General features: G+C 40.2%; 1 protein-coding gene across 5 annotated transcripts in view; it reads left to right on the top strand.

The window, feature by feature from the left end:
- Positions 1-27051, top strand: part of NOVA1 (NOVA alternative splicing regulator 1) — a 224726-nt gene that overhangs the window by 169279 nt on the left and 28396 nt on the right. For 3 of the 5 annotated variants that reach the window (XM_054025849.1, XM_054025853.1, XM_054025851.1), the window contains exons 3-4: positions 3887-4053; positions 12935-13006. In XM_054025849.1, the coding sequence (XP_053881824.1) occupies positions 3887-4053; positions 12935-13006 (239 nt within the window). Of the gene's footprint in view, positions 1-1924; positions 2023-3886; positions 4054-12934; positions 13007-27051 lie in introns of those variants that run through there. The other 2 variants (XM_054025852.1, XM_054025850.1) reach the window with 2 other exon arrangements.

Here is a 27051-nt window from a genome sequence, read left to right as displayed (position 1 = left end):
TTTAAACTGCCTATGACATGCCCCCAAACATATTGGGTGCCCGTCTAATTATATTTGTATAATTAACAAAGGCCAGGCTGCTGTCTGGGTAGGCCTGTACCATAACACCCGCCTAGATGACGAGGGCAGACTCCCAAATTTTTTCATGTTCTAGGCACCATTGGCCTGTTGGGCAGTCCGCTGTTTTGCTTGCCTTGTCCATGTTTACTGTCTGTGAACACCTTCCTGTGCCACAGGGATATTACATGCACAAATTTGCCTGTGAGTAAATTATATATTTAGTTGCACTGAGTAGGTGAACTCCCATCGGATAATCTACCCCAGCATAACCGTACTGAGGACTGCATGTAGGGAGTTCTGCAGAGTCCTGCTCCCCCATAGGCCCCGCGGGAGTGTCTACTCTGTCCCCTGCGGTTACATGCCCTGATGGCCGATGATTTGCTATGTGCCCTTCCCTGTCCTGCTGCTGAAACCTGAGCCCACGCTGGGCCTACCCTGTCACCCTGTGCAGAGCCCTCACATCTAGCTGCCTGAAGCTGCTGTTGTAAATGTAAATTAGCTTGCAGCTGTGTAATACCGTCATTGCCCCCCACTGAAGGTGCCACCCCTAGGTGGGTTTGCCCAGGCTTCTTGACCTTCCAGTCCTGCGCCCAGAGTATTTAATACCCCAATCAGCTGACTCTTGTTCCAATTAGGTGAACTTGCTGAGTGACCGGTTGAGCACGGTTCCCTGCAACTGCCACCCTTTGCCAGGCTGGAAGGCCAGATACCACCTCTGCCACCCATTTCCCCAACCTCTGTGTGGTTTAGATTATACTCACCCTTGGGATCAGCATTACCGCCATCCCTTGTGTTAGGTGGAAGAAAACATCCTGGTTTTAGGTGACCTTGTGCCCTTTGAAGCGTTGTAATGCTGTGAGAAAACCTCAGAAACGACGACCCTGACCATTTGCTGCACATCTTAGCTGACTGTCCCATTAATGCACACAGCCTGCTCAACTGAATGAGTGGACACTTTCCTATGATCATTTGCCTCCCTTAGTTCATGAGGCTGCCCTGGGTCATGCCTTGGGTCAGGGATTGGCAACCTTTGGCATGTGGCCCGCCTGGCGGGCTGGGCTGGTTTGTGTACCTGCCACGTCCACAGGTTTAGACGATCACAGATTCCACTGGCCGCAGTTCGCCGCTCCAGGCCAATGGGGACGGCAGGAAGCGGCGGCCAGCATATTCCTCGGCCCACACCTCTTCCCGCAGCCCCCATTGGCCTGGAGTGGCAAACCATTGGCCACTGAAAGCCGCGATCGGCCGAACCTGCAGACGCGACAGATAAACAAACCGGCCCAGCCCACCACGGTGCTTACCCTGGCAGGCCACATGCCAAACATTGCTGATCCCTGCCTTGGGTTATTAAACACACCACCCTGGGCAGTAGTAGTACAAGTACTTGTGAGCCCTCTTGCCCCTGCTGCAATACTATCTGTCTTGGGTTCCCTTCCAGTCCCTGGGCTCCCTTGGGGCTGCCCTGCCTGTGCCTGTCCCCTTTCCAGCAAAGGTATAGGCATGTGAGCAGCAAGCAGTACACAACCATGAAACAGTGATTTTTTTTTTTTTTTTTTTTTTTTGCCTTGGTCTGTCTCTATTCCTTCCCCACCCCCCCACCCCACCCCCCGTCCCCTAATTGTCCCTTGCCTTGCTCCCTCCTCCTCCCAGGAGGCTTGCTCCAAGTGAAATGAGAGGAGGGGCCAAACCCATGCTGATGTTTATAACTCCTCATTCCTAGGTGGTGAGTCATCCACCACGCTGACTGCTTTTCCAGCAGCTATATGTTTCCCTTCATCCCACTAGCCAGAAAGTCTTGGCCTGATATCCCGGCCAGCCAGAAACGCCCCCCCCCCGCCCCCGCTTAAAGTGCAGGGTGGTGACTGTGAGCTTTCCTTGTTATGTTGTACTTGCATATTTTGCGTCCTTGCCAAGTCCCCTTCCCCGATTTCAGCTTGCAAGGCCGGCTGGTACATGAAGCAGGTAAGTACATTGCCTTCCTTACCCCTGCCCCCCCAGCAACACACATTGCTTGTTTGCTCTGCAAACTGTGAGTGTTTCAGATGCTGTGTCAATCACTGTGATGCACCATTTTAGTCCACATTATTTTTGTTCTCTGTAATCCGAAAGTAAAATGTATCCTGACGTGAGCAGGATCTGTATTTGGGATTCCTCTAAGCTGTAGTTTCCTCTTGTATTTAGGGGACGTGTTAGTACCACCACAGCTAATAGTGTAATACAATTTTCCTCTTAATGGGACTTTTCTAACTTTCTAGTCCTGTTCTGACTTAAAGCTGGTCAGGCAGGTCATCCACATGGAATTTGAAGTCAACAAAGATGAGGGTGGATGATTGTGATGCAAGGAAGAGGGAGAGCCAGGAATTAAATTTGAGGATAAGAGCAACATAGCAGGAGATTGGAAAGAAGACATGGACAAAGTGCTGTTCATGGGAGGAGAAAGAGTAAGGAGGGAGTGACAGGTAGGGTGACCAGACAGCAAGTGTGAAAAATCGGGAGGGGGTGGGGAGTAATAGGAGCCTATATAAGAAAAAGACCCAAAAGTTGGGACTGTCCCTATAAAATCAGGACATCTGGTCACCCTAGTGACAGGTGGGGTTGGAAGTGACAGAAGCTATAGCGCAGAAGCCCAATGCCTCTTTCGCAGTCTCTGGAAGACGACTCAGGGTGAGTAATGGATCTAAGGGCTGTTTTGCTAAAGGCAAGAAGAACACAAATGATTTATATACAGATTCAGCTATGTGATTTATTAAAATAAAAAAAAACGGTTACTCTGATGTACAGAATAAATATTTACGTTGTCAGGTGGACACTGGACTTTCTGTATATATCCTTCCTGGCATTCACAGCACTGTCTGATTTGATGAACAAGAGCACAAGGGTCATTTTGGAGTCCAGATCTCAAATGTGGCAAGTTCAACATAAGCCCTCTATGCCAGAAGATCTCAAACTGTGGTCTGTAGTGAGCTGGATAGTTGTATAGTGCTGGCTTTTATCATTTCCAGCTACTAAATCACATTAGAAGCCAGATGAAACTACATTAACTATTTTCCGTATGTTGTTTTTGTGTATAGTAAGAAATTGTTGTAGTTGTTACAGGGATATTGTATGACATTAGTGGGATGGAAAGTGAACTGGATAGTGAAGAATGAGAGAGGAATTGGTCTTGAAAATAATCTCCATGTTAAGTTGCAGTCCACACTCTGAAAAGGTTTAAAACTGCTGGGCTAAACCAATATATTTTCTATCCAGGTTACTGAGCACAGAAATATTTTAAATGTTGATCTTTAGTTTTGCACATGGTTATATTAATGCTTGTAATAGTTAAATTTTAATAGCATATTTTAGCATACCCGAACACCAGGCCTGAATGGCAAATGCTGTGAATCCAGTTCAGTTGTCTCATTCTTGCTCTTCTTTTCCGTCTGAACTGAGACATTGTTTCTTTAATTTTTACTTACAATACTGTATGCACAGTTTTTTATTCACTTTAAAAGTAACTATAGTTATGTCTAAGCCATATTTGGGCAAGGACCTAGCCAATATTGGCTAGGTGTTACATAGATATAAGAGTAATATAAATAGAAGCGATCCAAAATAATGTTTAGATCATCTAAGCCAATAATTACAATGTTACCATTTGAAATTATCTTTCCATATGTACTGTGGCAGGCGGGTAAGGGAATTTTTAAATGTTACCTCATAATAATTAGTTATCAGTATTCAGTAATAATTTAAAATAGTTCTTTTTTTTTTTTGAGGTGTTGATGAGTCAGTGAGCAAGTGCCTAAGATAAGAATTTATCTAAATAAGGGTCTTCTCTGTACAGGTACTACAGAGCGAGTGTGTTTGATCCAGGGAACAGTTGAAGCGCTGAATGCAGTTCATGGCTTCATTGCTGAAAAGATTCGTGAAATGCCTCAAAATGTGGCCAAGACAGAACCAGTCAGCATTCTGCAGCCCCAGACCACTGTTAATCCAGACCGCATCAAACAAGTGAGTTTTTGGTTGGGAAAACAGAGGCACATCAGCTGCTTAGAGTTAACTTCTTTTATAAAGAGCCTTAAATGTTTAACATGTAAAGGGTTTACATTACATGTGTTTTAGGAGAATATCAGTGGTTTTATTTTTCTCTACGAATTTTCTGATCTCCTTTTGCTTATAGTTCTGTTCTATATTAAATTTTTCCTCATTAGTATTTATACATAATATCTTATAAATTCAAACACCATTATATGATATGTATCCTTCATATGCTTCTTTTCTTTATTGTTTCAGGGAACACATTTTTCTGTTTTATTTGAGATTTAAAATATGGGCCTCTCTGTAAATCATTAAGATTTATTACAGTTCAGGAAAAATGAACCCAACAAATTTCCTCACTCTTGTGTTTCAAAACAAATTATTTTTGATTTATTGTTGGGTCATATTATGTACATTGAAAAGACCTACATCATAAAGCTGATGCTTGCAAATGTAAAGATCTTTTGTTGTGGGTATTTTCAGCTATTTTAATCTATGCAATTTTTATCATCGTTGAATAAAGCTTGTATTGGCTTATCTTCAAGTATTAATACATTTTGTGTAACTGTAAGGTAGTCACATACAAGGTATAATGATCCAACAGCCTTCTTTTATTGAATCACATTTTCCAAGAACATTTGAAACTGAGAAAAACATATCCACTAACAAGGCTCAAACACAGTGACTTAAGTAACTTTAAATTTATAATTTGTTTGGTATGTTACTTCTGGAGGAGGAGAGAGAAAATTAAATGAACGGGCATTCAGAGGGAAGTTTCTTTTGTCTATCTAAACATCATGATCATATTGATCATATTGCTGCCCTAGATATCCCAGAAAACCTCCACTCCCAACTACAGTGTAACCTGCTTATACTGGGCAGGGATGAAGAAAAGTCTGTAGGCTTAATGCTTGGGATTACAGAGTTGAGAGTTAGAAAAACACTTGAATAAAAAAAACACACACCCAATATTGTTTTCTGAATGTAGCCTGTCTCCCCACCCTCAAGCCTCACTTATATAGGCTTGTTTGCTCAAGTTTTCAGACAAATTGCAGGAGGTGTGGTGGGTTAAGAGAGAAGGTCTCTTCAGTAGTTGGACTCTAAGCTGTTTAGAGCTTTGTAGATAGTATTGAATATCTTGAATTTCACCTGAAAATTGACTGACATCTTTTGTAGAGTCTGAAGATTGGTGTGATATGTTCTTGCCAGTCCACCTTGTTCAGAAGATGTACGGTTGCTTTCTGCACATGCTGAACCTTCCAAGCAGCTTTCACAGTTATTTCCAGGTAGAAAGTGTTGCTGTAGCTTATCCAGGAGGCAATAAAATTACTGATGGCAGTAGTAGATTCTGAATAAAGGAGGGAAGAATGAAGTCTTTTGGCCAGCCAAAGATGAAAAAAGGTATTTCAAGTTTCTCTTGTTATCTGGAAATCCAGGCCAAGTTGTTAAAAAAATATAGGACCCTAAAATTAATTCAGTACTTACAATGGCAACTCATTTGAAAAAGGGATCTTGTTTAGTTGCCTAATTTTGGGTGCCAAACTTTAGGCTCTTGTTTTTGAAAATCTTTGCCCCAGAGTCTGTTACCAACATGTTTAAAACTGAATGTCTAAACTCAGGCTCTTGAATACATATTTATGTCCCTAAATAAAACTGAAGTCAATGGGAGATACTGGGGCTCATCATCTTTTGAAAAGAAGGGTACTTTTGTTTTGGTTCCTTAATACAGATTTAGGAGCCTGACTTTAGGCACCCAGGTTTGAAAATGTCAACCTAAGTCCAGGAAGAGCCATTTTGATAATATATGGGCAGACTCCTTCAAATCATAGAGTAATTGTAGACATTGCATATTCCTTAAAAAGATTCTCCCCATCAATCAGCATCACTTCCTTTATTATCCATATAGATCTTCAGCCAACTGGCTGTCACCCAGTCCCCATATCTGCAGTCAAAGAGAATGTAAGGAAATAGCTCCATCTTGGTCACACAAGAAGTATAAATATAGAGCTAAGTGTTATCAGAGAATCATAGGATTAGAAGGGACCTCAAGCAGAGGCACTGACTTCCCCAGTTCCCGGGGGGTGCTCAACCCCCTGCCCTCACTGCACCCCTTCCCCCAAGCCCTCACTGCCCAGCCTCTTCCTGTTCCAGCCCCTCCTCCCACCTCTTCCTGCCTCCAGTTCCCCCCCTCCACCCAAGCACCTCCTGCAAACTGCTGAATAGCTGACCATGGCAGGCGGGAGCGCTGGGAAGGTGAGGGAAGAGCTACCCCGCAGGGCTGCTGGTGGATGCTGAGCACCCACAGAGTTGGCACCTATGACCACAAGGGTCATGTAGTCATGCCAAGATACAGGATTTGTTGTATCTAAACCATCCAAGACAATCTGTATGCAGCACTGATGATTGCAGACAACCCCACCTCAAGACCTATCTGTAGCTTCTCATAATCTCTGAACAAAAAGGGTGACAAGATTGGCCTTGTGTGACTTCACAGCTGAGATGCCTTAAGGAGGAAGAGGAGTCAACGATCTTCCATCCTCTTGGATCTGTCTGTATGAATAGAATGACTTTAAAGTTGTGCTTCCAAACCTTGCCAGATCTAGCAGTATTTGAAAGCACGTCTGATCTTTGTTCATTGCTCTGAGAAGATCATTGACTGTTGAGGCTAATAGCATTTCTATGCCATATCTAGGTCTGAAACCTGACTTGCTGACATTCTCAAAATTAGAAGATGCCAGATGCAGCTGGTGTTGGTCCCCACTACACACTCAATGATTTTTCTTTTAAAAGATTTACTCTCGTTGTTATTACAGAATTAGGCACCTGGCGAAAGCTGGTGAGAACATTAGTGTTAAGAAATGGATACTTAAGCAGACACATCATAAAAATCTCATCCCATATTTTTATATGCCTCTTATTTGAGTGTCTTCCTGCTCGCTTAGGCCTATGTTGGTATAACTTGTCACTCACGGGTGTGAAAAAAACATCCTTCTGAATAACATAAATTAAACTGACATAAGCACTCGTGTGCACATGCTATGGTGACAGAAGAGCTTCTCCTGCTAACATAGCTTCTCCTGCTCATGGAGGTGGTTTTATTATGCCGATGGGAGAGCTCTCTCTCATCGTCATAAAGTGTCACTAGACACACTGCAGCAGCGCAGCTGTATTGGTACAACTGCGCCACTGCAGCATGGTACGTATAGACATGGCCTTACTCTGTTTTATTGGTATATCCAGGGGGGACATGGGTGAAGAAGGGGGGGCTAGATCTTACCATTTTCCTCCATTCTTATAACTGGTTGCGGGGCAGGTACAGGAGGGGAATGCTAACTCCTGCCTTTTTCCTTTATCCTCTTCTCCCTCTTCCCCCAATCCCTGGAGAGGTTCCTGTGCTGCAAAGTTATGCTCCCAGCCCTTGCCATTCCCAAAGGGCTCATGAGATGCTCTTTTTCAGGTAACATACCAGAGCAGGACTTTCTCTTGTTTTGTGAAGAGGCCCTCACGGGGGACCATAAACCCTTCCAAGAGCTTTTTATTTTTTATGATATCCCCTTTGGATAACTACTAATCCTCACTTTAGCCATGTAAAGTGAAAGTCAAGGATAAGACAGCATTTTAAAACCTTTCATAAACGTCTGTGTGCATATATTGACTTTGGTCCTCTTTCTCCCTTACCTTTCACCCAGCATTGTTAATTACATTAGTTCAGATTGAGTGCAAAGTGGGTGGTGAAACTCTACCAGCTGAGAACTGAAGTGCTTTACACCCACTTTGCATAGGTGCAAAGTTACAATGCAGTGGCAAGTCAGATCTTCAAATTGTAATATCAACAAAATAACTTCTCTATGCTCTGGACTATGATTAGTTAGCTAATATTAATTATTGCATAATCAAAACAAGCTTTTAAAAATCTATAGTTATGTATTTACATAACAGACCGTAAATGTTAAAGATAGTTCATGATTATGATGTTGCCTCACTAGAGTCACATGTTAAGAGTTTGTAATAGATTAAAAAAATAATAAACGGCAGAGTGAGCAGTTGCAGGGGAGACCCCTTCTGGCAATGTAGAAAGCATACTAAGCCAGTCTTTCAGGTCCTCCAGCACAGTGATGTGGTGGAATCTTGCACAGCAGCTTTGTCTCTTGCCTAGCTTTAGTTGCTCAAACTATTCTGCCCTTAATTTTCCTCAGCAATGGAATTCAAAATGATAGTAAAGAAGTGTAAAAACAGACATGTTGATTTAAGCAATTTAAAATTAAACCACAGAAAGTACGTTCACATTATTTTAATGATGCTTAAAAGTGTGGACTTTAAAAAAAAGGCTGAAACTCAGTCTGTCTTTAAGCTTGTGTTATGCAAGATCACCATTGTTTGGCAAGCCCTGCCATAGCCAACTACAAAGTGGTAAACTGCATGGAGTTTCAACTTTAAATTTAAATGTACTATTTATCTGTGGTGTTGTCATGGCTTTTCCATTGTTTAACTGTGGTATTTTATTTAATTTTCTGCCTTTTTTCCCCATTATAAAAAATGAAAACAACCACCTACTATGGCACTAAGAGTTAAAGTACTGAACAGTTAACTCACTCAGTAGAATACTCGTGATCTGGAAGGTAAATATTTAATCTTATTTTTTAAATAATATTTAGGACAAGAGTGTGCCAGTTAGGCACAGCTCAGCATTAAGTGAACTGTGGAGACTCCCCACCTCAGGAAAAAGTCTCAGAAAGCCTCCCTGAACACAAAGGGAGGGCACCTACTGCTACTGTAGCCAGCCAACTCCTTGCTCAAGGGTGTGAAGTATAGGTGTGTTACCGCTCTGTCTTCCTCCTACCTACTTTAGGATGTTATGCACCTAGAGGGACAGAGCGAGAGAGAGAGAAATCTCAGAACAAAGTGCAATTCTGTGTGAGCCACCTAAGGATGAAAACGCTTCTTGTATTCTCCCTAAATGCCGCACACTCTTGTGTGTGTCGGGCAGAACCTGGCTGTTGGTCAGTAAATCTTTTTTACTTTTTACTTTTGGAATCACTCTGTTCTAGAAGCACAAAAATATCTTATTACCTGTAAACATAAAATATAAGGAAGGCCATAAAATTTGGGAACAAAGACAAAAAACTCACTCTGGCTTGGACATTGTTAGTGAAGTTTTAGCTTGCTTCAATATTTTATAAGCTCTTAAAAATGGTGTAGAGTAGAAATTCTGACTGGCTTTTTACTATAGCCTTGCTAGAGGGCAGCCTATAATTACTGGAGTACTTCGGTAATAGTATGAATGTTTCAGTCTTGAAAATTGAGACTCCTTACTGTAAAATCATCTTATAATTTCTAATCACTTTATAATTCTCATTCCCAGAAGCCTAATAACTTCTAAATTCAAGTGCTTGCCTAATGCAAAACCCTCACTAAGTTTTTAAAATTATTCTACACTATATAGTAATTCAAAATTGAATTATTTCCAACTTTCATTAATAAGCAATTCTTTCTAAAAGTCTATTTCACAGATTTTTTGTAAAGCACTTCAAGACATATAGATGAAACATAGCTTCCATTCATATGAAAGGAAATGATTTGTAAAGTAACCCAAAAAAACAAAACCCACCAACTTGCCTCTTTCTTTCTGAAAATTCTTATTCACAAGGAAATAAATAGATGGTTCACATAAATACATATAACATTTATGTTATTTAAAGAGAATCCTATTGGTTTATTTTGGTGGTGATGAAAGGGGGTTTGTTTGTATGTCTAAAAAAATGCTATCTGATTATATAGTATGCACATCTGTGAAATCTTTATTAAACTGTGTTATCCAGTTTGTAAGTGACCTTTTCTCCATGATGCACTTGAGGGATATGTGATCTGAAAAACAACTGGAGTTAAAGAGGGTTGAGCATGGGGAAGATGGCTACAAAATATGCACAATGTACAAATTTAGAATCTAGTCCCGCTCCCATGGATCTTAATGGTACAGAATCAGGCTCATTTTATAATTGAAACATATTTGACAAAAATGAAGGCTGCATGAGTTAAGAAATCCTGTTTCTGTGAGGACATGCATTAGTTTCTTGCATTATTTACAGTATGAAAAAGAAAATAGTGGTTATGACAGTAACCACAGAAACAGCCCCTGCCTCAGACATAAAACACTTTGATTTGAAAAGCAATTTGCTATACATAATTTTGAATATTTTGTCAATGGGTGTGTGTCTGTGGGTGTGTGTGTGTATGGAAAAATGTTTATGCCCATTTTGATGCTTGTTTATTAACAGTTGTTTTGTATTCAACTGTTCTTACCTCTTTTCATTGTATCGTAAAGAAGTTTTTGAGAAAATAAAATAGTGGAGTGCTTCTATTATGGGGAATGTTCTGGTAGGTTCAGTAGACAGAATACATGAAATGTTAGCATTCCTTTTTTTCTACTGCCATATTTTTTCTGCTTTCAGGAGGTGAATGTTGTTATTAAATAAGAATTTTGTATATTCCAGCTGTTTTGTGTAACCTGTACTACTGGTAAACGGGGTATTTCCCAGTATTAAATTGTTCCTATTTCCACATAAATGCCATAGTTGTACTTGCTGAATTCTCTCCAGGTATGTTAGACAACTGTTTTAATTCTGATTAATTAGTGTTAGAATATAAAGAAACAAAACACACACAAATTAATGTTGGTGACACAAACCATCAGATGCCAGAAATATCACAATTGATGCCGGTAGTCAAAAAGTCTAATCCTCATCTTGGATTCTGAAGTGTCTGTAAAATGTTTTTTTGTTCTTTAAATACGTTTTAGATCGAGAACTTTAATCAGTTTAGTACAGGACACTTTTGGCGTGATGAGTTACAGCCTCTTTACTCCCTACCCCCCCATCCTGTTTCATAGTGGTAATGTAGATTTTTAACTAGACTGATGAAAATCAGTGCATTATGATCCACAACTTGGATTAAATTTTGCCCTGAATTACACTTATGCAATCTCATTAAACCAGAAGGGTTGCATTGGTGTAATTGACCACAGTTAGCTCTGGTAAAATCCATAATTCCTTTTAAAAATAATTCTATCCCAAGCAAAGATATAGGATAAACAAAGCCATATACTATAGAGAAAGATGTGGGGGAATACTTAATAATTGATCTGTTTTTCTTTACAATATTTCCTGGTTTCTCCAGGTTTACATAATTTAGCAGAGCCCTATTATTTTTGAGGGAGCACATGGCAGTATGTGCTGTATTAGAAGCCTTTTGATAAAGCCCTAGCTGATGCTTAGGATAAATTATTTTTGTTTATGGTGAGTTGAAGGTATGAAATAGGAGCCTGTTTATTTATTAACATTTCTATTGCTTTTCTGATGGCTTTATTTACAAATATATTCTGAAAATGTAAAATAAAGAGCTCTACACTGCTCTGCATATAGGCCCAAATATTTAACACTGTATGCACAAAATGCCTGATGCATATCTATCTGCAAGCAGTAGTCTGCCATTGCATATAACTTTCTGCATACACACAATCTCAACTTGCTCACATGCATTATGGGGTTTTGTTAGTGCTAAAGTATGTACACACTTTTAAAAATGTGGGTTATACTTTTTAGGACTGTAAATGAATGCAAATACCAAAAATTATGAAAGTTTACGAGTTTTGCTTTATTTCTAAGTAGTTCTGGTTATTAATTGTATGACAATATTAGGCACATGACATAATCTTTCATTAAAAGTTAATCTTTAATTCCTGGAGACTCCAGGACAATCCTGGAGGGTTGGCAATCCTATTCTACAGTATTTAAGTCCTTATTTCTCACACTAATATTGGTGTACTTTCAGATTTTCTAAGATATTTGAACATTGTTAAGATGTTCCAGAAAGTCTGATTTGAATGAGTATTGTATATTATGTCTTGAAAACTGAAATCTGACATTCTCACTACATTTATATAAAAAAGTTAATCTAGTAGGAACTAATATGTTTGAGAGTTTTGTATCTAAATATGTACATTTTAAATAGAGCAGTACTTTTTGATAACAGATGTGTTCAAGTATTAATGTTAAGTATATGTCTAGGAAAAAACATATCAATAAATATGACTTCTCATTTTTGTGTGTGTTAATTTTGAACACAGGCTGGTGCTGCATTATTAACCTTTGCCCTTATTAAATTAATGATCTTTGAACACTAATGATAAATATATCATAGTAAATTGTTGCGATGCCGTTAGTTGCATGTTCATCCATCATAAGATTGATGTTTACATTTTTCACACATGGCTCTTGATTAAAAAAATCAGTGAATATTTTAGCAGTTTCTTTTATTGTTAAAAAACCTTCAGTAGCTGCGATTTTAATTGTTTTAAGATATGGATCAAATATTTTATGAAATTTAGTTTGTTGGATATAGTCAGCATACAGAGTGGGTGAATAATTTAATACCAAAGTAAACTTCACCACTTCTTCCCAGCACTAGCCTTGTTTGCAGATAGAAAGTTTTAGTGTGCTCATTGAACTTGCTGGAATTTTTATTTACTTTAGTCTTTTTATGTACCCCAAGAAGAGGAGTGAGAAAAGAAAATATTCATGTGGTCAGCATATCTTTTAGTATTTATGTGAGTTCACCATCTTGATTTCAAGTCATGAATTTGTTTTTACAAACATATGCATGCATATTTACATGCAGTACTTATTTATTCAATTGACCTTAAATTCCATTAAGTTCCAATGAGTAGGAGAAAGATTTTAGTCTTAGGCTTTATTTTAATTTTATTTTTCTGGTTACATTACTTTTGTTTGTTTATTTTTTAACTGTTCAGTCTAAGGCTTGTAAAGGTTGATTTGCTCCTGAACTGCTTTGTTCCCAGACATTGCCATCTTCCCCAACTACCACCAAGTCCTCTCCATCTGATCCCATGACCACCTCCAGAGCCAATCAGGTACAGTATCATCCTATCATCTACACCATACTTTTCACGGGTGACAGCTTGCAAACTGGAGAAAAAGATATGGTGGGTTAAGGATTTATTCGTTCATTCACATATATACACCCATAATCATAGATATCTAACGCTGTTGCATAAAGAACACTTTTCAGAACTTGGAAAATTAAATGGAAAAATCATTCTTCTCTAAATACACTTTTAATTTTTAAATCTCTGATAGTAAAATAGACTCTAAAATAGTAATGTTATTATTTTTTTAATCTTACTATTTTAACGTGTATTTGCAGGGTGTGTATTTGTGTATCATGAGTGCAGTAATTGTCTGTTTGTGTATGTATATACGCACACACATATGTAGTCTCTGGATCCCTTGTAAAATAGAATGGAATTATCCCTAAAACCATATTTAAATAAATGAATGTGATATTAGGAATTGTATATATTTAATTTTGTTTTTTAATTGTGACTTGTATGTAATGTAGAGGTATTAGTATTCAAACAGATTATGTAGTAAAATACATTAATTTGGAAATAAAATTTAATGATGAAAAATAAAGTAAAATTAAGTCTATTTTAAAACATTTTTAATTACACATTCCTTTGAGGTTTGATTACTTCTAATTTGGTTCTTATTTTTTAAAATGCAGGTACTGTAATATTATCAGTAAATTATTTTATCAGACTGTTTTATTTTTCTTTGAACTGGGTAATATGTGCAGTTCGTTATTCACATCATCATCATATTGTTTATATTGTTGCTTTACTCCTTTATGTAAAGTTCCAAGTTACTTACTGACCTTCATACTATCCAGAATCAGGCATAGCAGTTATTCAGTGGCTGATTTTAAGATATACCTGTGAACTGTTGAGGCTAAAAATACCCTGTATGTATTTTAATATTTACATTCAATGTGTTCATTTTAACACATACTTCGTTTATTTTTGTCAGCTTCTCTTGAGATCTTGTGCAAATTTTATTCAAATCTCAAGAAGGGGTTTTTTTTGACAGCAAGCTGTTTTTTCCCCCACAGATAATTAACATACCTCTGAATGATTGGTGCTAGAATAACTTGTGATAACTACATTAGAACTTGTGTGCTGTGTAAATAACCAGGCTCAACATATAGCAGTGCATTAAAATTATATATATAATATTTTGATCATTATAAGAGAATCTGATGAAAGTGACATCTGGCACAAAAACACGATGAAATTTATTTTCAGGGAGAAATTTTATAAATAGAAGGAAGGAAGCTTTGGTCAGAGAACTAAATGTGGTACTATCCCACAGGTTGATTTGAAACACTTGTATATAGCCTGCTGCCACTCCAGCAGTGATTATTTGACTTCATCATCAGTTAAAAAACAAAGATAAAAGGTTAGCATAAAAGGTTCTTTATGTACACCGTGTTCAGCATTTCTTCTTTCTGTATCTGAATGTTAGACTTATATGTACTTTAATTAAAAAGTATTTAAAATATTGAGCAAACTATTATTATGCTATTTTAATTGTCTCATTGCTTGCTTGCTTGCTTTCTGTCTTTCTTTCTTTCTTTCTTAAGAGGCTACCTGATAATTGTTGTAAGGCCAAGCATTCATTGTTTGCAGGGCAAAAAAGGAGTGTTTATTTAACAGGAAGCATGATTTTGTGCATGTTGATTCAATAGCATCAGAGATATACCTGCTTTGGATCTATTTCTTGAAGTTTGAGCTATCCAAGATTTAGCTTAGAGTATCAGTATATGAAAAATAAATGTGTTTACCTATTTAAAATGTTTTGCTGATCTTCTAGAAAAGTTGGTCTATGTGGAAGAGTTTTCTAATAAAATCAAGTGCTGTATTGAATATTCAAACCAGAGGACAAATATCTATGTTTCTGTGTCCTGTCCAAACGTCACATTACATTGTTAAATATATTTTATTCATAACCTGTTTTGCTATTTATTTCTTATACAAATAATCAGAATCTCTTTTGGACAGTATTTAAAAAGGTGTAAATGAAGAAAGATATGAGAACCAAAACTGATGCCTGGAGCTGTATTTATCATTAATTTTGAACATTCTTATTAGTTTATAATTATTTTATCCCCCACAGTATTTCTTAGTGCTGTCTATCCATTTCAGCAGGAAGCATGTGGCACATGATAAGGCAATTAAGTCAAGGCTTTGCTGTTCATTCTGGTGATAAGTGACGTAGCTGGCAATTGTTTCTAGACTGTAGCAGTGATTAACATTCAGCACCAGTATATCGACAAGTATCTGCACTGCGGCTGTCACATGAAAATAGGTTCCAGCATGGTAATCTCAAACCTGTCAGTAGTTGTGTAAGTAACCATCACAGGAGGACTGGAGAACAAAACAAACGTTTGTTTTGATACACTGCTGTAGTTGTGATGATTCTTAACTTCAAGTAACTGTATAGATATGTATATTCTCACAAAACATTATGTAAAGATAACATTAAGCAGCTGTTTTAATTGGACAAAAGTCAGGAAATTCAGCGTCATGGTTGAAACTGCCTACACAATATATGCTGTTGTGCAGCTCTTATGAGATTTAATATCACCCACTTTTCTTAGAGTTTTTGAAATAACACATTATCAAACATTATACTCAAGATCAACAGGGTGACTTAAGCAGGACCTGAACAAGGATTCATCCTGGGGAAAGATGGGCATGGGTTCTGCCTATGTCAGGGGAAGGCTACTTTAAACTGGGGCAGAGCGCTCCTTAGGAGTCGTACTGGGGGAGACTACCCAGGGATATGCAGTGGATGAGCTCATCTCTTGCATGCTGTTTCCCTGCTCACTGTGGAAGCTGCCAGCAAACTCTTGTTTCCTGGCGAGCTTGCGTTATGGGCAGCTTATACTTGTGCACCCTGTCCTCGTGCACACTTTCAGCCAATAGAAGCCAAGAACCTGATTTTTGCCAGCAGACACTAGGGTGACCAGATGGCAAGAATAAAATATCGGGACACATGGACGGGGAGGGCAGCCACAGGCTCACAGCCCCCACTGGAGCCATGGGGGAGGGAGGCGCATAACCCAAAGAAGCTGCACGTCGGGGGCGGGAGGGAGTTCGGGGTGCTGACTCTGGGAGGGAGTTTGGTCACGGGGGGTGTGTGGGCTCAGGCAGCTCCCCAGAAGTGGTGACATCTCCCTCTGGTCCTAGGCAGAGGTGCAGCCAGGTGGCTGTGCGTGCTGCCTCTCCTGCAGGCACTGCCCCCGCAATTCCCATTGGCTGCAGTTCCCGGCCAATACGAGCTGCAGAGCAGGTGGTCATGGCGGGGACAGCACGCAGATCCCATCTGGCTGTCCCTGCATCTAGGACTAAGAGGGAGATGTCACCACTTCTGGGGAGATATGCGGAACCAAGTAGGGAGCCTACCAGCCCCGCACCAACAAGAAGCCAGGCAACCTTATAATATCAGGACAAATGGCATCCCAATTGTACATCGGTCAGGAAGCGGGACAAAGAGTTAAATATTGGGACGTCTGGTCACCCTAGCAAATGCCACTAGAACCCTTGCAAAAAATCTGGTCTATTTTATTTCTACCTTTGAATATTTTGTTTTTTTGTCAATTTAAATTAGATGATTACCACTTTTTTACATGATAATCTTTCTAAGAGTTGTAATTCTTTTATGTAATTATCTATTTATGAATTATCGCTATTTTTCTGTTTAGCTTACAGTAATGGCTATGTGTCAATCAGCAGTAAGCAGAGATTCTCTAAAATGGTTTTTGCACAGTGGAACATGGCAAATCCTTCAGACCTGTTACTGTGCAGTATTAATTGAATTGCCATGGATACAGCAGAAACCTAAGAGATGTTTGTTGCAAGAAGCTATACATCTGCAATTGCTATTGTTAAAATGCATTGCTTATATTATCTTATCAGAGTGCCCATGGGCATTTATCCACATTAAAAACTAATGAACTGCAAAATTTCAGTTTGAAAAATAAAAAGCCAAGGATGTTAAAATTTGTAGTACTCAAAAAGCATTTGAAACTTGCCTCTTCTGAATGTCTATCATGTTAAAAGGCATCACCCAATTTTCCTATTTTTATTTATATTACTTTTATGCTGAGAATTTAAATTTTGCCCGAATGTGAACTTTGTCAGCCATGTTTATAGTGGAAATGTTGACAGATACTGAAGGACAGCAGTAAAATTGCACTGCTATAATAAATGTTCCTGAAATTGGAGGAATATAGCTTTACTTTTATTTATCAAAAGAAAGAAATCAATTTTACTTCTCTGCAGTATCCTTCAGGTGGGAGATTATTTTTCAGGGTGATGAATAATGCCATAAACATCATATTAAAATGGTTGATTTGAGGGCTTTTCCATCCCGAAGACCTATAAAAAGATACAATTTTAATAGTTGTGTTAACAATTATTAAATAGCAGTAAAGTAACAAAAGTATTTCTCAAACGTGTTATGTGATATTTTGCTTTGTTTATGGGATTATTTCTAATTTATTTGACATGTTTTACAGATGCACATTTATTTTAGTTTAAAAAATATAAATTCTGTACGTGTAGTCTGCCCTGTAGGGGAGCAGTATATAAGTGTAGCACCCAAGGAACAGCAGCACAGGGAAGTAATTATGCATCAGAAATGTACATTCCTTCCCTAGTTCCTCCTTGCTCCACATGCACAGCAATCTGCACTGACCAGAGAAGCTAGTCCACCCTCCACCTCTCTCATCCTTCATGCTCTGTGGAAGTAATGGGCTTGCAACACATGCTTACCCCTAGAGATTCAGAGTCAAGGTTCAGGAATACCACACATGGGTTAAGCAGGGATGGTCTTACCCATCCTCATGGGCTAACACAGGTGCATAGGCTGGGTCATGATTTGGACATACTATTAAAAACTACTTTTGTCAATCTAATAAATAGCCTTCCTGCTCTTTGTACCCAGTTATATTTTAAAATAGTGCACTGATTTTATCACTGGTGATTTATAGTTATATCATCAGATCATCTATTTTACTTCTGTTTTGTTAAAAATAATATAGATTAATATGTGTTACGTACAAAGATATGAAGTCAGTGCGGTACCAGGTGGATGCAAGGATCTGCCCATTCATTTCTCAGGGCCTAAGACTCTTCGGGGCCATTAACTTAGTGTTTGTGTGTGTTTGTACAGTGCCTAGCATAATGGAGCCCTGATCCTGCTTGGGGCATCTGGTGTCTGCAATGAATATATTAAATAATAATAAATCTCAATCCTGATCTCTCAGCCCCTGCCTAATCTACCCAGAGACGTGACCTAAAATGCCTTACGTATAAATTTATTGGGAGTTCGTGAAGTTGAACAAAAGACTGAAGTGATTAATCATATGGTATTGGATAAGAGAAATTGAATTCTGACCTTCAGGAAGTGGGTAACTGCTTGGGTACAGAGTTTTGGGCAAAGAGAGATTGGAATCCCCATCCTTCAGTAATGCTGCAAGAGAGACTGGTAAGAACTAGTGTGGCATAGGGGACAGCAGATGACCTCAAGGGTAGGAATCAAACAGGCACATGTGAGTTGAAATAAGCTTGTATACAGAAGTAGCTTTGCTCATGGCATGTGTTACCACAAACTACTTTCTTATAGTCGAGAAATGAAAATAAAAGTATATTTGTAAAAATGAAAACAGACTGTTCATAACACTGAGAGCCTAATAGTTACCCTTACATTAGAAATACATCATTTACAATCTGGAAATCCCATCACTTCTGAGGCTAATTTCGTGCTTCTGATTCTGAGACAATGGGGCTGATTTTCTTCTGTGACAGAGCAGGAGGGCACAGGGGTGCCAGTTCCAGCTCCCTGATTCTCTGAGCCAACCCAGTGCTGATGATGCATAGCACTGTGTAGGCAGCTCTAAGATCTGTTACTGCAGTAGGGTAATTTAATGGACCTTATGTCACTGGAGGATTGCCATAGTGGAGAATTTCTTTGTCGTGCCTCTTACCCAACCCTGTATGCCCTTATGTGACCCTTATGCCACCTAAATTGTGCAAGAAGAGAACCTGCCCCAACGTACCATTACAAATCAATCCGACTATCTGTGATTAGCAAGATATATGAAATAGGATAGTTTCTGCCCATATCATTGTAACCACACAGAGCACATTGTAATACATGGAAAGGAACTCAGTTTTCATAATTTCCGAAGTAGTAAGGCATGTAGTTAATTTGTTTTTATATATATATATATATAATCTTTTTATATATATATATAAAAAAACAAATTAACTACATATATAGTTATATATATATGTAGTTAATTTGTTTTTTTATATATATATAAAAAAAGATATATATATATATATATATATATATATATATATATATATATATATATAATCTTGTATATAAACATACACTGTAAAGATTAATTAACAGATCAGTTTGTAGATTAGAATATGTTATATTTGATATATGACCCTGTGTAATCAATATGATGTCTGCAACACCCTTCTGGAACCCGCTCTTGTGGATTACTTGCCACTATCATTTGAGTGATAAGTAGAACTGACAGAAACAGTCTCATTAGTGAGACAGAGTTTTGTAATAGTTACAGCCCAGGACTGGCAGTTAGGAACTCCTGCTACATGGATTCTAATTCTGACTCTACTACTAACTACTTGTTTGGCATTGTGCAAGGCACTTAGCCTCTGTTTCCAAATTTCCTAATTTGTAAACTGGATGTAAAAGTACCAGTTTACATAACCCATAGGAGATTAGGAGATCAGGATTAATTATCTGATAGTTAATTTCTATAAACTAGAAGTTTTGGGCATAATTATTGTTACAAAAGTTTCAGTATCAAAGATATGTCTCAGCCTGTCTTCCGGGTAACCCAGTGTTGTTGTACCTAACTGTAGAGTGATTTGCGGTAATCCTGCTCTTATTAACTGACTGAAACATATTAAATTGTGCAAAGGTAAATCCCTGAAGTACTCCCTTAACTCTTACCAGTGAGTGAAGCTGTCTCAAACACCCTGAATATATGTCGTCTCTAAGAGAGGGGGAGCGAAATGGGGAGAAATCTTTGATTTAGTCTTTTGTTATCATTATGATAATGGTACTGAGTTCTGTTTCCAACTCTGACACAGACTTTCTGTCTGACTATGGGTAAATCATTTGACCTCCCTATTCCTCAGCTCCCCATCTTTAAAAGAGAAGTGAATTGTTAACTATCTGTCTCTAAAATATTTTGATCCTCTGATAGGAAGTCATTAGAAGTGCAAAGCTATTATTATTATTATACTTTATTTGAACAGAACATGTGCTCAGATATCGTCCCTGTGGGAAGTACAGAGAGCAATTAGACAGATATTGACCCTTTCTCACCATCAATCTAGTAGTGAACAAGTACAGAACAGCTGTGGGAAAGTGTGTTTAGTCCCAGAAGACACTAATAAAATCAAAGAAACCCAGGTCATTCTCACAACAGTGATACACTGTGTGAGAGGGGCTACTCTTAATGGGTATCTAATCTATTGTATTTCTAATGCACCTATCACCAGAGGATCAAGTACGGCAGTTAAATAATGAAAAAAGAGAAAATCTATTTGTGGATGGATTACTCTAATTAATTTTGTTGTTATTCAGACCATGTGTTACTCTCTCAGACAAGCACGAGTATATCTGGAAATATTTGTGAACCCTGGAAGTTTAACAAATTCATACCAGAAATTTGTAATTTGCTATTAATCATTCATTATTTTCCTGTTGAAAAGTTTGTCATTGAATAAGGAAGCAGAAACAATATCATATGACTAATCACACACTGTGAATTGTGAATAAAGAATAATGCAGAAGTTGTAGTGAATGGTTTGTGGAGCACTTGGGGTCTAAAGAGGATTTGTCCAAATCAGATATCAGAGATATCAGCTCAGGAATTATTCACAATCCCCTCATCTCACTCCCACCACGCCCACCCCCCAAAAAAGCCTAAATTTATAAAATACACGTCTACTCTGATATAACGCTGTCCTCGGGAGCCAAAAAATCTTACCGCATTATAGGTGAGACCACATTATATCGAACTTGCTTTGATCTGCCGGAGTGTGCAGCCTCACCCCCCCGGAGCGCTGCTTTACCGTGTTATATCCAAATTCGTATTATATCGGGTTGCGTTATATTGGGGTAGAGGTGTATTTAATTTGAAAAATCCTTTTTCACCATTTCTAGTATGTAGGCATTTCATGATAGCTGCACCCTTCAGGCAGGCTATCTTTCTGTCTGTTGGATCATCCATCTGTGTTCTTATATCATAGCCATTATTGTGGTATCTGAGCACCTTACATATCTATTAAAGTGAGCGCAAAAAGATACATTCTGTTCCAAAGGACCTGAGGTTCATGTCCTGATTATTTCTGGGAAAGTGTCCTATAGTTGTGGTGGGCCAATTGTTGAAACTGTTTTGTCTCCTGAACTGGAATTCAACACATACAATCGCATAGATGGGTTGGTCCTTCAGTAAACATGAGCCAGACCTAAGGAGAGCTTTGAAGATATAGATCAGAAACTTGAATTTGAACAATTATTCAAGTTCATGTTCTCAGTTCTTTTCCTGTCCCAAATTCAAACACTGTCTTTCATCTATTTGCAAGACACTATCGCAAGGAACATTTAACACACAGGGGAAGGGAAAGGATCTGTTTAAACATTGCTGTTCTAGTGGAAAGTTATACATTAAAGGGATCTTAAAGCCATAATTCTAACCTCCACTTACTCCAAGTAGGCCTATTTTGTACATACTGTGTAGTGTTCTGTAAACATGTTCTGGCCTCTGCCCCAGTTTTCAATCTGAAAATGAAATAATTGGTGAGGGTTTAACCTTCCAACATAATAGCTAGGTTTAACCTTCCAAATAAGAGCTTTTCTCTTCAGTATACCTGTATATTGTTCTATGTTTGCTGTAGAATATGAAAAGTGGATTTCATTTGGTGTTTGCATAAATTCCATAGTCCCTTTAAAAAGAAGAACAGGAGTACTTGTGGCACCTTAGAGTAGGGTTACCATACGTCCTCTTTTTCCCGGACATGTCCGGCTTTTCGGCAGTCAAACCCCCGTCCGGGGGGAATTGCCAAAAAGCGGAACATGTCCGGGAAAATGGCGGCTCTGTTTAAGAGCCCGGCTGCCTGAACGCTACCGGCTTCGGGCAGCCCCGTGCCTGGAGACCCTGCGCCGCTGGAGCCCGGGAGGGGAAGTGCCCGGCTGGGGGCGCAGGGTCTGGAGGCACGGGGCTGCCCGAAGCTGGTAGCGCTCCGGCAGCCCGGCTCTTAAATAGAGCCGCGGGGACTGGAGCCTCCAGCCGCCGGGGCTGTGTGTAACTGACACAGGGTCAGTTACACAGAGCTCCAGCCGCTGGAGGCTCTGTTTAAGAGCCGGGCTGCCGGAGCGCTACCGGCTTCGGGCAGCCCCCGTGCCTGGAGACCCTGCGCCCCCAGCCGGGCACTTCCCCTCCCGGGCTCCGGCGGCGCAGGGTCTCCAGGCACGGGGCTGCCCGAAGCCGGTAGCTCTCGGGCAGCCCGGCTCTGTGTAACTGACACTGTGTCAGTTACACACAGCCCCGGTGGCTGGAGGCTCCAGTCCCCGCGTCTCTATTTAAGAGCCGGGCTGCCCGAGCGCTACCGGCTTCGGGCAGCCCTGTGCCTGGAGACCCTGCGCCGCCGGAGCCCGGGAGGGGAAGTGCCCGGCTGGGGGCGCAGGGTCTGGAGGCACGGGGTTGCCCGAAGCCGGTAGCGCTCGGGCAGCCCGGCTCTTAAACAGAGCGGGGGCGGCTGGAGCCTCCAGCCCCCGGGGCTCTGTGTAACTGACCCAGTGTCAGTTACACAGAGCCAAAGAGGAGAAAAGCCTCCAGCCCCCGGGGCAGTGTGTAACTGACACAGTGTCAGTTACACAGAGCCCCAGCTCCTGGAGGCTCTGTTTAAGAACCGGGCTGCCCGAGAGCTACCGGCTTCGGGCAGCCCCCTTGCCTCCGGACCCTGCGCCCCCAGCCGGGCACTTCCCCTCCCGGGCTCCGGCGGCGCAGGGTCCGGAGGCACCGGGGCTGCCCAAAGCCGGTAGCGCTGGGGCAGCCCGGCTCTTAAACAGAGCCTAAGAGGAGCAGAGCCTCCAGCTGCGGGGGCTCTGCTCCTCTTGGGCTCTGTGTAACTTATACAGTGTAAGTTACGCAGAGCCGCCGGAGCCCCGGAGGGGAAGTGCCCGGCTGGGGGCACAGGGTCCGGAGGCATGGGGGCTGCCCAAAGCCCGAGCGCTACCGGCTTCACGGTTTGCTGGGCAGCCTCCAGACCCTGCGCCCCCAGCTGGGCGCTTCCCCTCCCGGGCACCAGCTGCGCTGGGGAAGCGCCAGCTGGGGGCGCAGGGTCTGGGGGCTGCCCGGGAAACCGTGATGCTGGTAGCACTGGGGCAGCCCTTTCCCCCTGGCCGGGAGTGGGAGGGAGGAGGGGGCGGAGTTAGGGTGGGGGAAGGGGCGGAGTTGGGGCGGGGCTAGGGGTGGGGAAATGGGCGGGGCCATGGCCCGTGGAGGGTCCTCTTTTTTTATTTATGAGATATGGTAACCCTACCTTAGAGACTAACAAATTTATTAGAGCATAAGCTTTCGTGGACTACAGCCCACTTCTTCGGATGCTGTAGTCCACGAAAGCTTATGCTCTAATAAATTTGTTAGTCTCTAAGGTGCCACAAGTACTCCTGTTCTTCTTTTTGCGGATACAGACTAACACGGCTGTTACTCTGAAAATAGTCCCTTTAGTTAGAATCTGGATAGTCTTCAAAGAAGTATTGATATATAAGTCTTGCCATCAGTGCTCTCTGGTGGTGGTCCACTTTCTTTGGGTAGCTTCCCTCATTAGCGGCCCAATTAGGCATGCCATTCCTACCAGGAATCTAAACCTAGTCTTTCACTCCTTCTAGTCCCCGTTTAGGCCACTGAGCTCCCCGTCCCCATCTCTCCCCCTGTCTTTCCTCTCTTAAAATGCTGTTTTTGTGGTCAGTGTCTGAGAGAGGATTTGGGAAGCAGAAAGCTCTGTCTTTTTGATCTCCAACCTTCGAAAGCCCTCTCCATCCTAAAAGTTTTAACTGAGTTCATAACCCATTAGTTCTGTGGTTGCCTTTAAAAACATGATTTGTGTCCCCACATACCATGGTTAATATCAGTACTTGATTAATAACTGGCAGCTAATGGGTTTGCTCTTGCCAACTGCCTAAGTTGGCAGATAACTGTTATCTTGTAACTGGTTTGTAACTCTGAAGTTTGCTTTGTTGATGGTACTTCTTAGCTGGGCTGGGTCAGCTGATTTAGCCAGTCCTATTGCTTCCCAGCTCTCCCTGCAGTAGGTTTACATTGCTCCAGGTGCTGATAATAGCAATGCTGTCATTTAGGTGCTGTATCCTCTACTGAGACACTGTTGGATGACTAACTAGATTTTCCCAGAATGCACTGACACAACCATGGGTAAGTATCATGATAGGCTTAGATGCACAAACCTGTTTGACACATTGATTATATCAGTGTTGTAACCTGGACAAATGAGAGTGCCTAAAATAGTTACAAAAACATGGATGTCTTTGTAGGTTGGACTAGCCCTTAGTGTTCCACAGTAATACGGTAGTTTTATGGATTGTTAATTCGTTTCTGTATAATGTGACCTCTCTGTTTCAATTTAATAAGAAGGCGGAGTTCTCTGTCTGAAGACAGTGCCGATTGTGCACTCTGGACATAAGGTAATCATTAACATCTCTGATATATTATCTGGAAAGAACTAAGGAAATTCATTTTTCTGGGCTACTGTTCATTCTGTGGTAGGAGTCCAGGGTAGATGCCAACTCTCTATGGTTACCTTGGTTTACTGGATTGAAATTAGCATTTGGGAGTTCTGTATGGGTGATGGGCCTCACTGTCTTTGTCTGCAACCAATTCCTGAGTAGAGTTAAAGCTATGTGCTGTAAACTGCATTTGCTTTTCATCTGTTTCTTTGTGTAAGTCAAGTGATTTGTATTATAAATCCTTGTTGGTTTAGAATCTCCACATCTCCCTATAATTTTGCAGTGACTGAGATCAAGTGATGCGCCTTTGTTGACCATACTTGTGTACTCCTATGGATTTGAAACAGCATATTTCCAATGCCTTAGAATTTGGTGCATAAAAAATAGTTGAAAATAAATATATCCCAGCAGTTGCTATTTGGTGTAATGATTTTTTTACCTTCTAAATTATGTTTCTCCCTCTCTGATGGGCCAGTCAGATGTCTCTGAGGTTGATTATGCTATTGATATGTAGGTAGGTAGTGCTTAGTATTTGTGTTGCTTGTCTTTATTTTATTTTTTCACTTTCTCTCTGTGCCATTCCTCTCTACTTGAGTGTTATGGAAACTTCAGATGGGAAGTTCCTGAGACACAGGGCATAACAATAGTCTCAGTGCTAAATCTTTAGGCACTATTTGCCTATCACTTACCTGACATACCTGATTAGTCTCGTTATAGCTAGTATGACAACACCCATTTTTTCATGTTCTCTGTGTATATATATCTTCCTACTGTATTTTCCACTGCATGCATCCGATGAAATGGGTTTTAGCCCACAAAAGCTTATGCCCAAATGAATTTGTTGGTCTCTAAGGTGCCACAAGTACTCCTCGTTCTTTTTGCTGATACAGACTAACACAGAAACAACAAGGAGTCTGGTGGCACCTTAAAGACTAACAGATTTATTTGGGCATGAGCTTTCGTGAGTAAAAACCTCACTTCTTCGGATGTTTTTCTGCCTACACTAGTGATGAGCCCTTTTTCTATAGCACAGTATCGTGGACTCTGAGCCAGTCAGTAAGCCCCTGTTAATATCCGTTATGCTACAGTCCAAAAAAAGGTGACCTCACAGCTTATTTAGAAGCTATAAACATAATTTTTCCGATTCTTGTGCATGTGGTTTTTTCACTGTTACTTTTTCTGACAGTAAATTAGATTTCCTGTAGGTAATAACAGTCAAGGCCCAGTCAAAGAATTACTGACCAGCAGGAATATTGTAACCTTAGCCACTTAGTAAAGACCTTAGAAATGCCCAGGGGCCAAGTGCAATATTGCAGTTAAACCTGCTTGAGTTTATATTCTGTCCTAAATTGAAAGTTTTATGCTTTTCCTATTGTGCCAAGATTCCTTCAGCATACCTTCCAGATAATTGGTCACAGTAATGCTCCAGTTGTACTGGGTATTTCTGGAGAATGAATGCACAGAACAACAGCCAGTCATATTTTCTCTTTTATTAAGGACATGCTATTTTTATGGTCAGAAAGGTGACTGTGAAAACTGATATCTTAATGTTTTGAATTTATTTTTCTATCAATTACTTCATATCAAATTAGTCATAATTATACATTAAAAGAAGCAATTTCTCAGCATACTTTTGTTATCTACTTAGATTGTAAATTTTTTCAGGACAGGGGCTTTAATTATATGTTTTTCAGTGCGTAGCACAGTGGGGCTAGGGGCCTTTAGATGCTACTCAAGACTAATCATGTAAATCAATCTGCCATTTCTACCTCCTACATCATCACTGTACTGTGCTGAGAGGAGAATAAAATCTTTCTTTAAAAAAAGCACAACTAGGAGAACACGTAGCAGGTAACATGCTGTTTCAGATGCATATGATACGCAGATGCTTCTGTTGCAGGGTTACAATTCTAACCAAAAAGATGGTAAATAAAAATTAAATGTAATTCTGTAAGTAACCTGCTCACAAGATAGTCCTGTTCTTAGGTCTTGTTTTATTAACACAGAAATTAACTATAAGAAAACTTAAGTACGTTCAAACTTTTCCCCTACTTTTAGCTGCTCCCAGTGTTCTTTATTCCAGGCTTCTTAGTCAAAAACTCTTTCTAGAATGCCATTCCCACTTCTCTTATGTTCAGTTGGGCTATTAAGCCACTGTTGTGAGTCACCAGAACCCACTTTACATTCCCGAGCAGGATCAACACATACTAACATGGTGAATTGTTTGTCATTGGTTTTTAAGGTTTCAGAGTAGCAG

Source organism: Malaclemys terrapin, chromosome 4 (genome assembly GCF_027887155.1).
Source record: "Malaclemys terrapin pileata isolate rMalTer1 chromosome 4, rMalTer1.hap1, whole genome shotgun sequence".
Taxonomy (NCBI): Eukaryota; Metazoa; Chordata; order Testudines; family Emydidae; genus Malaclemys; species Malaclemys terrapin.
Note: the sequence above shows the minus strand (reverse complement) of the source record. Positions and strands in the feature narration are given on the sequence as shown.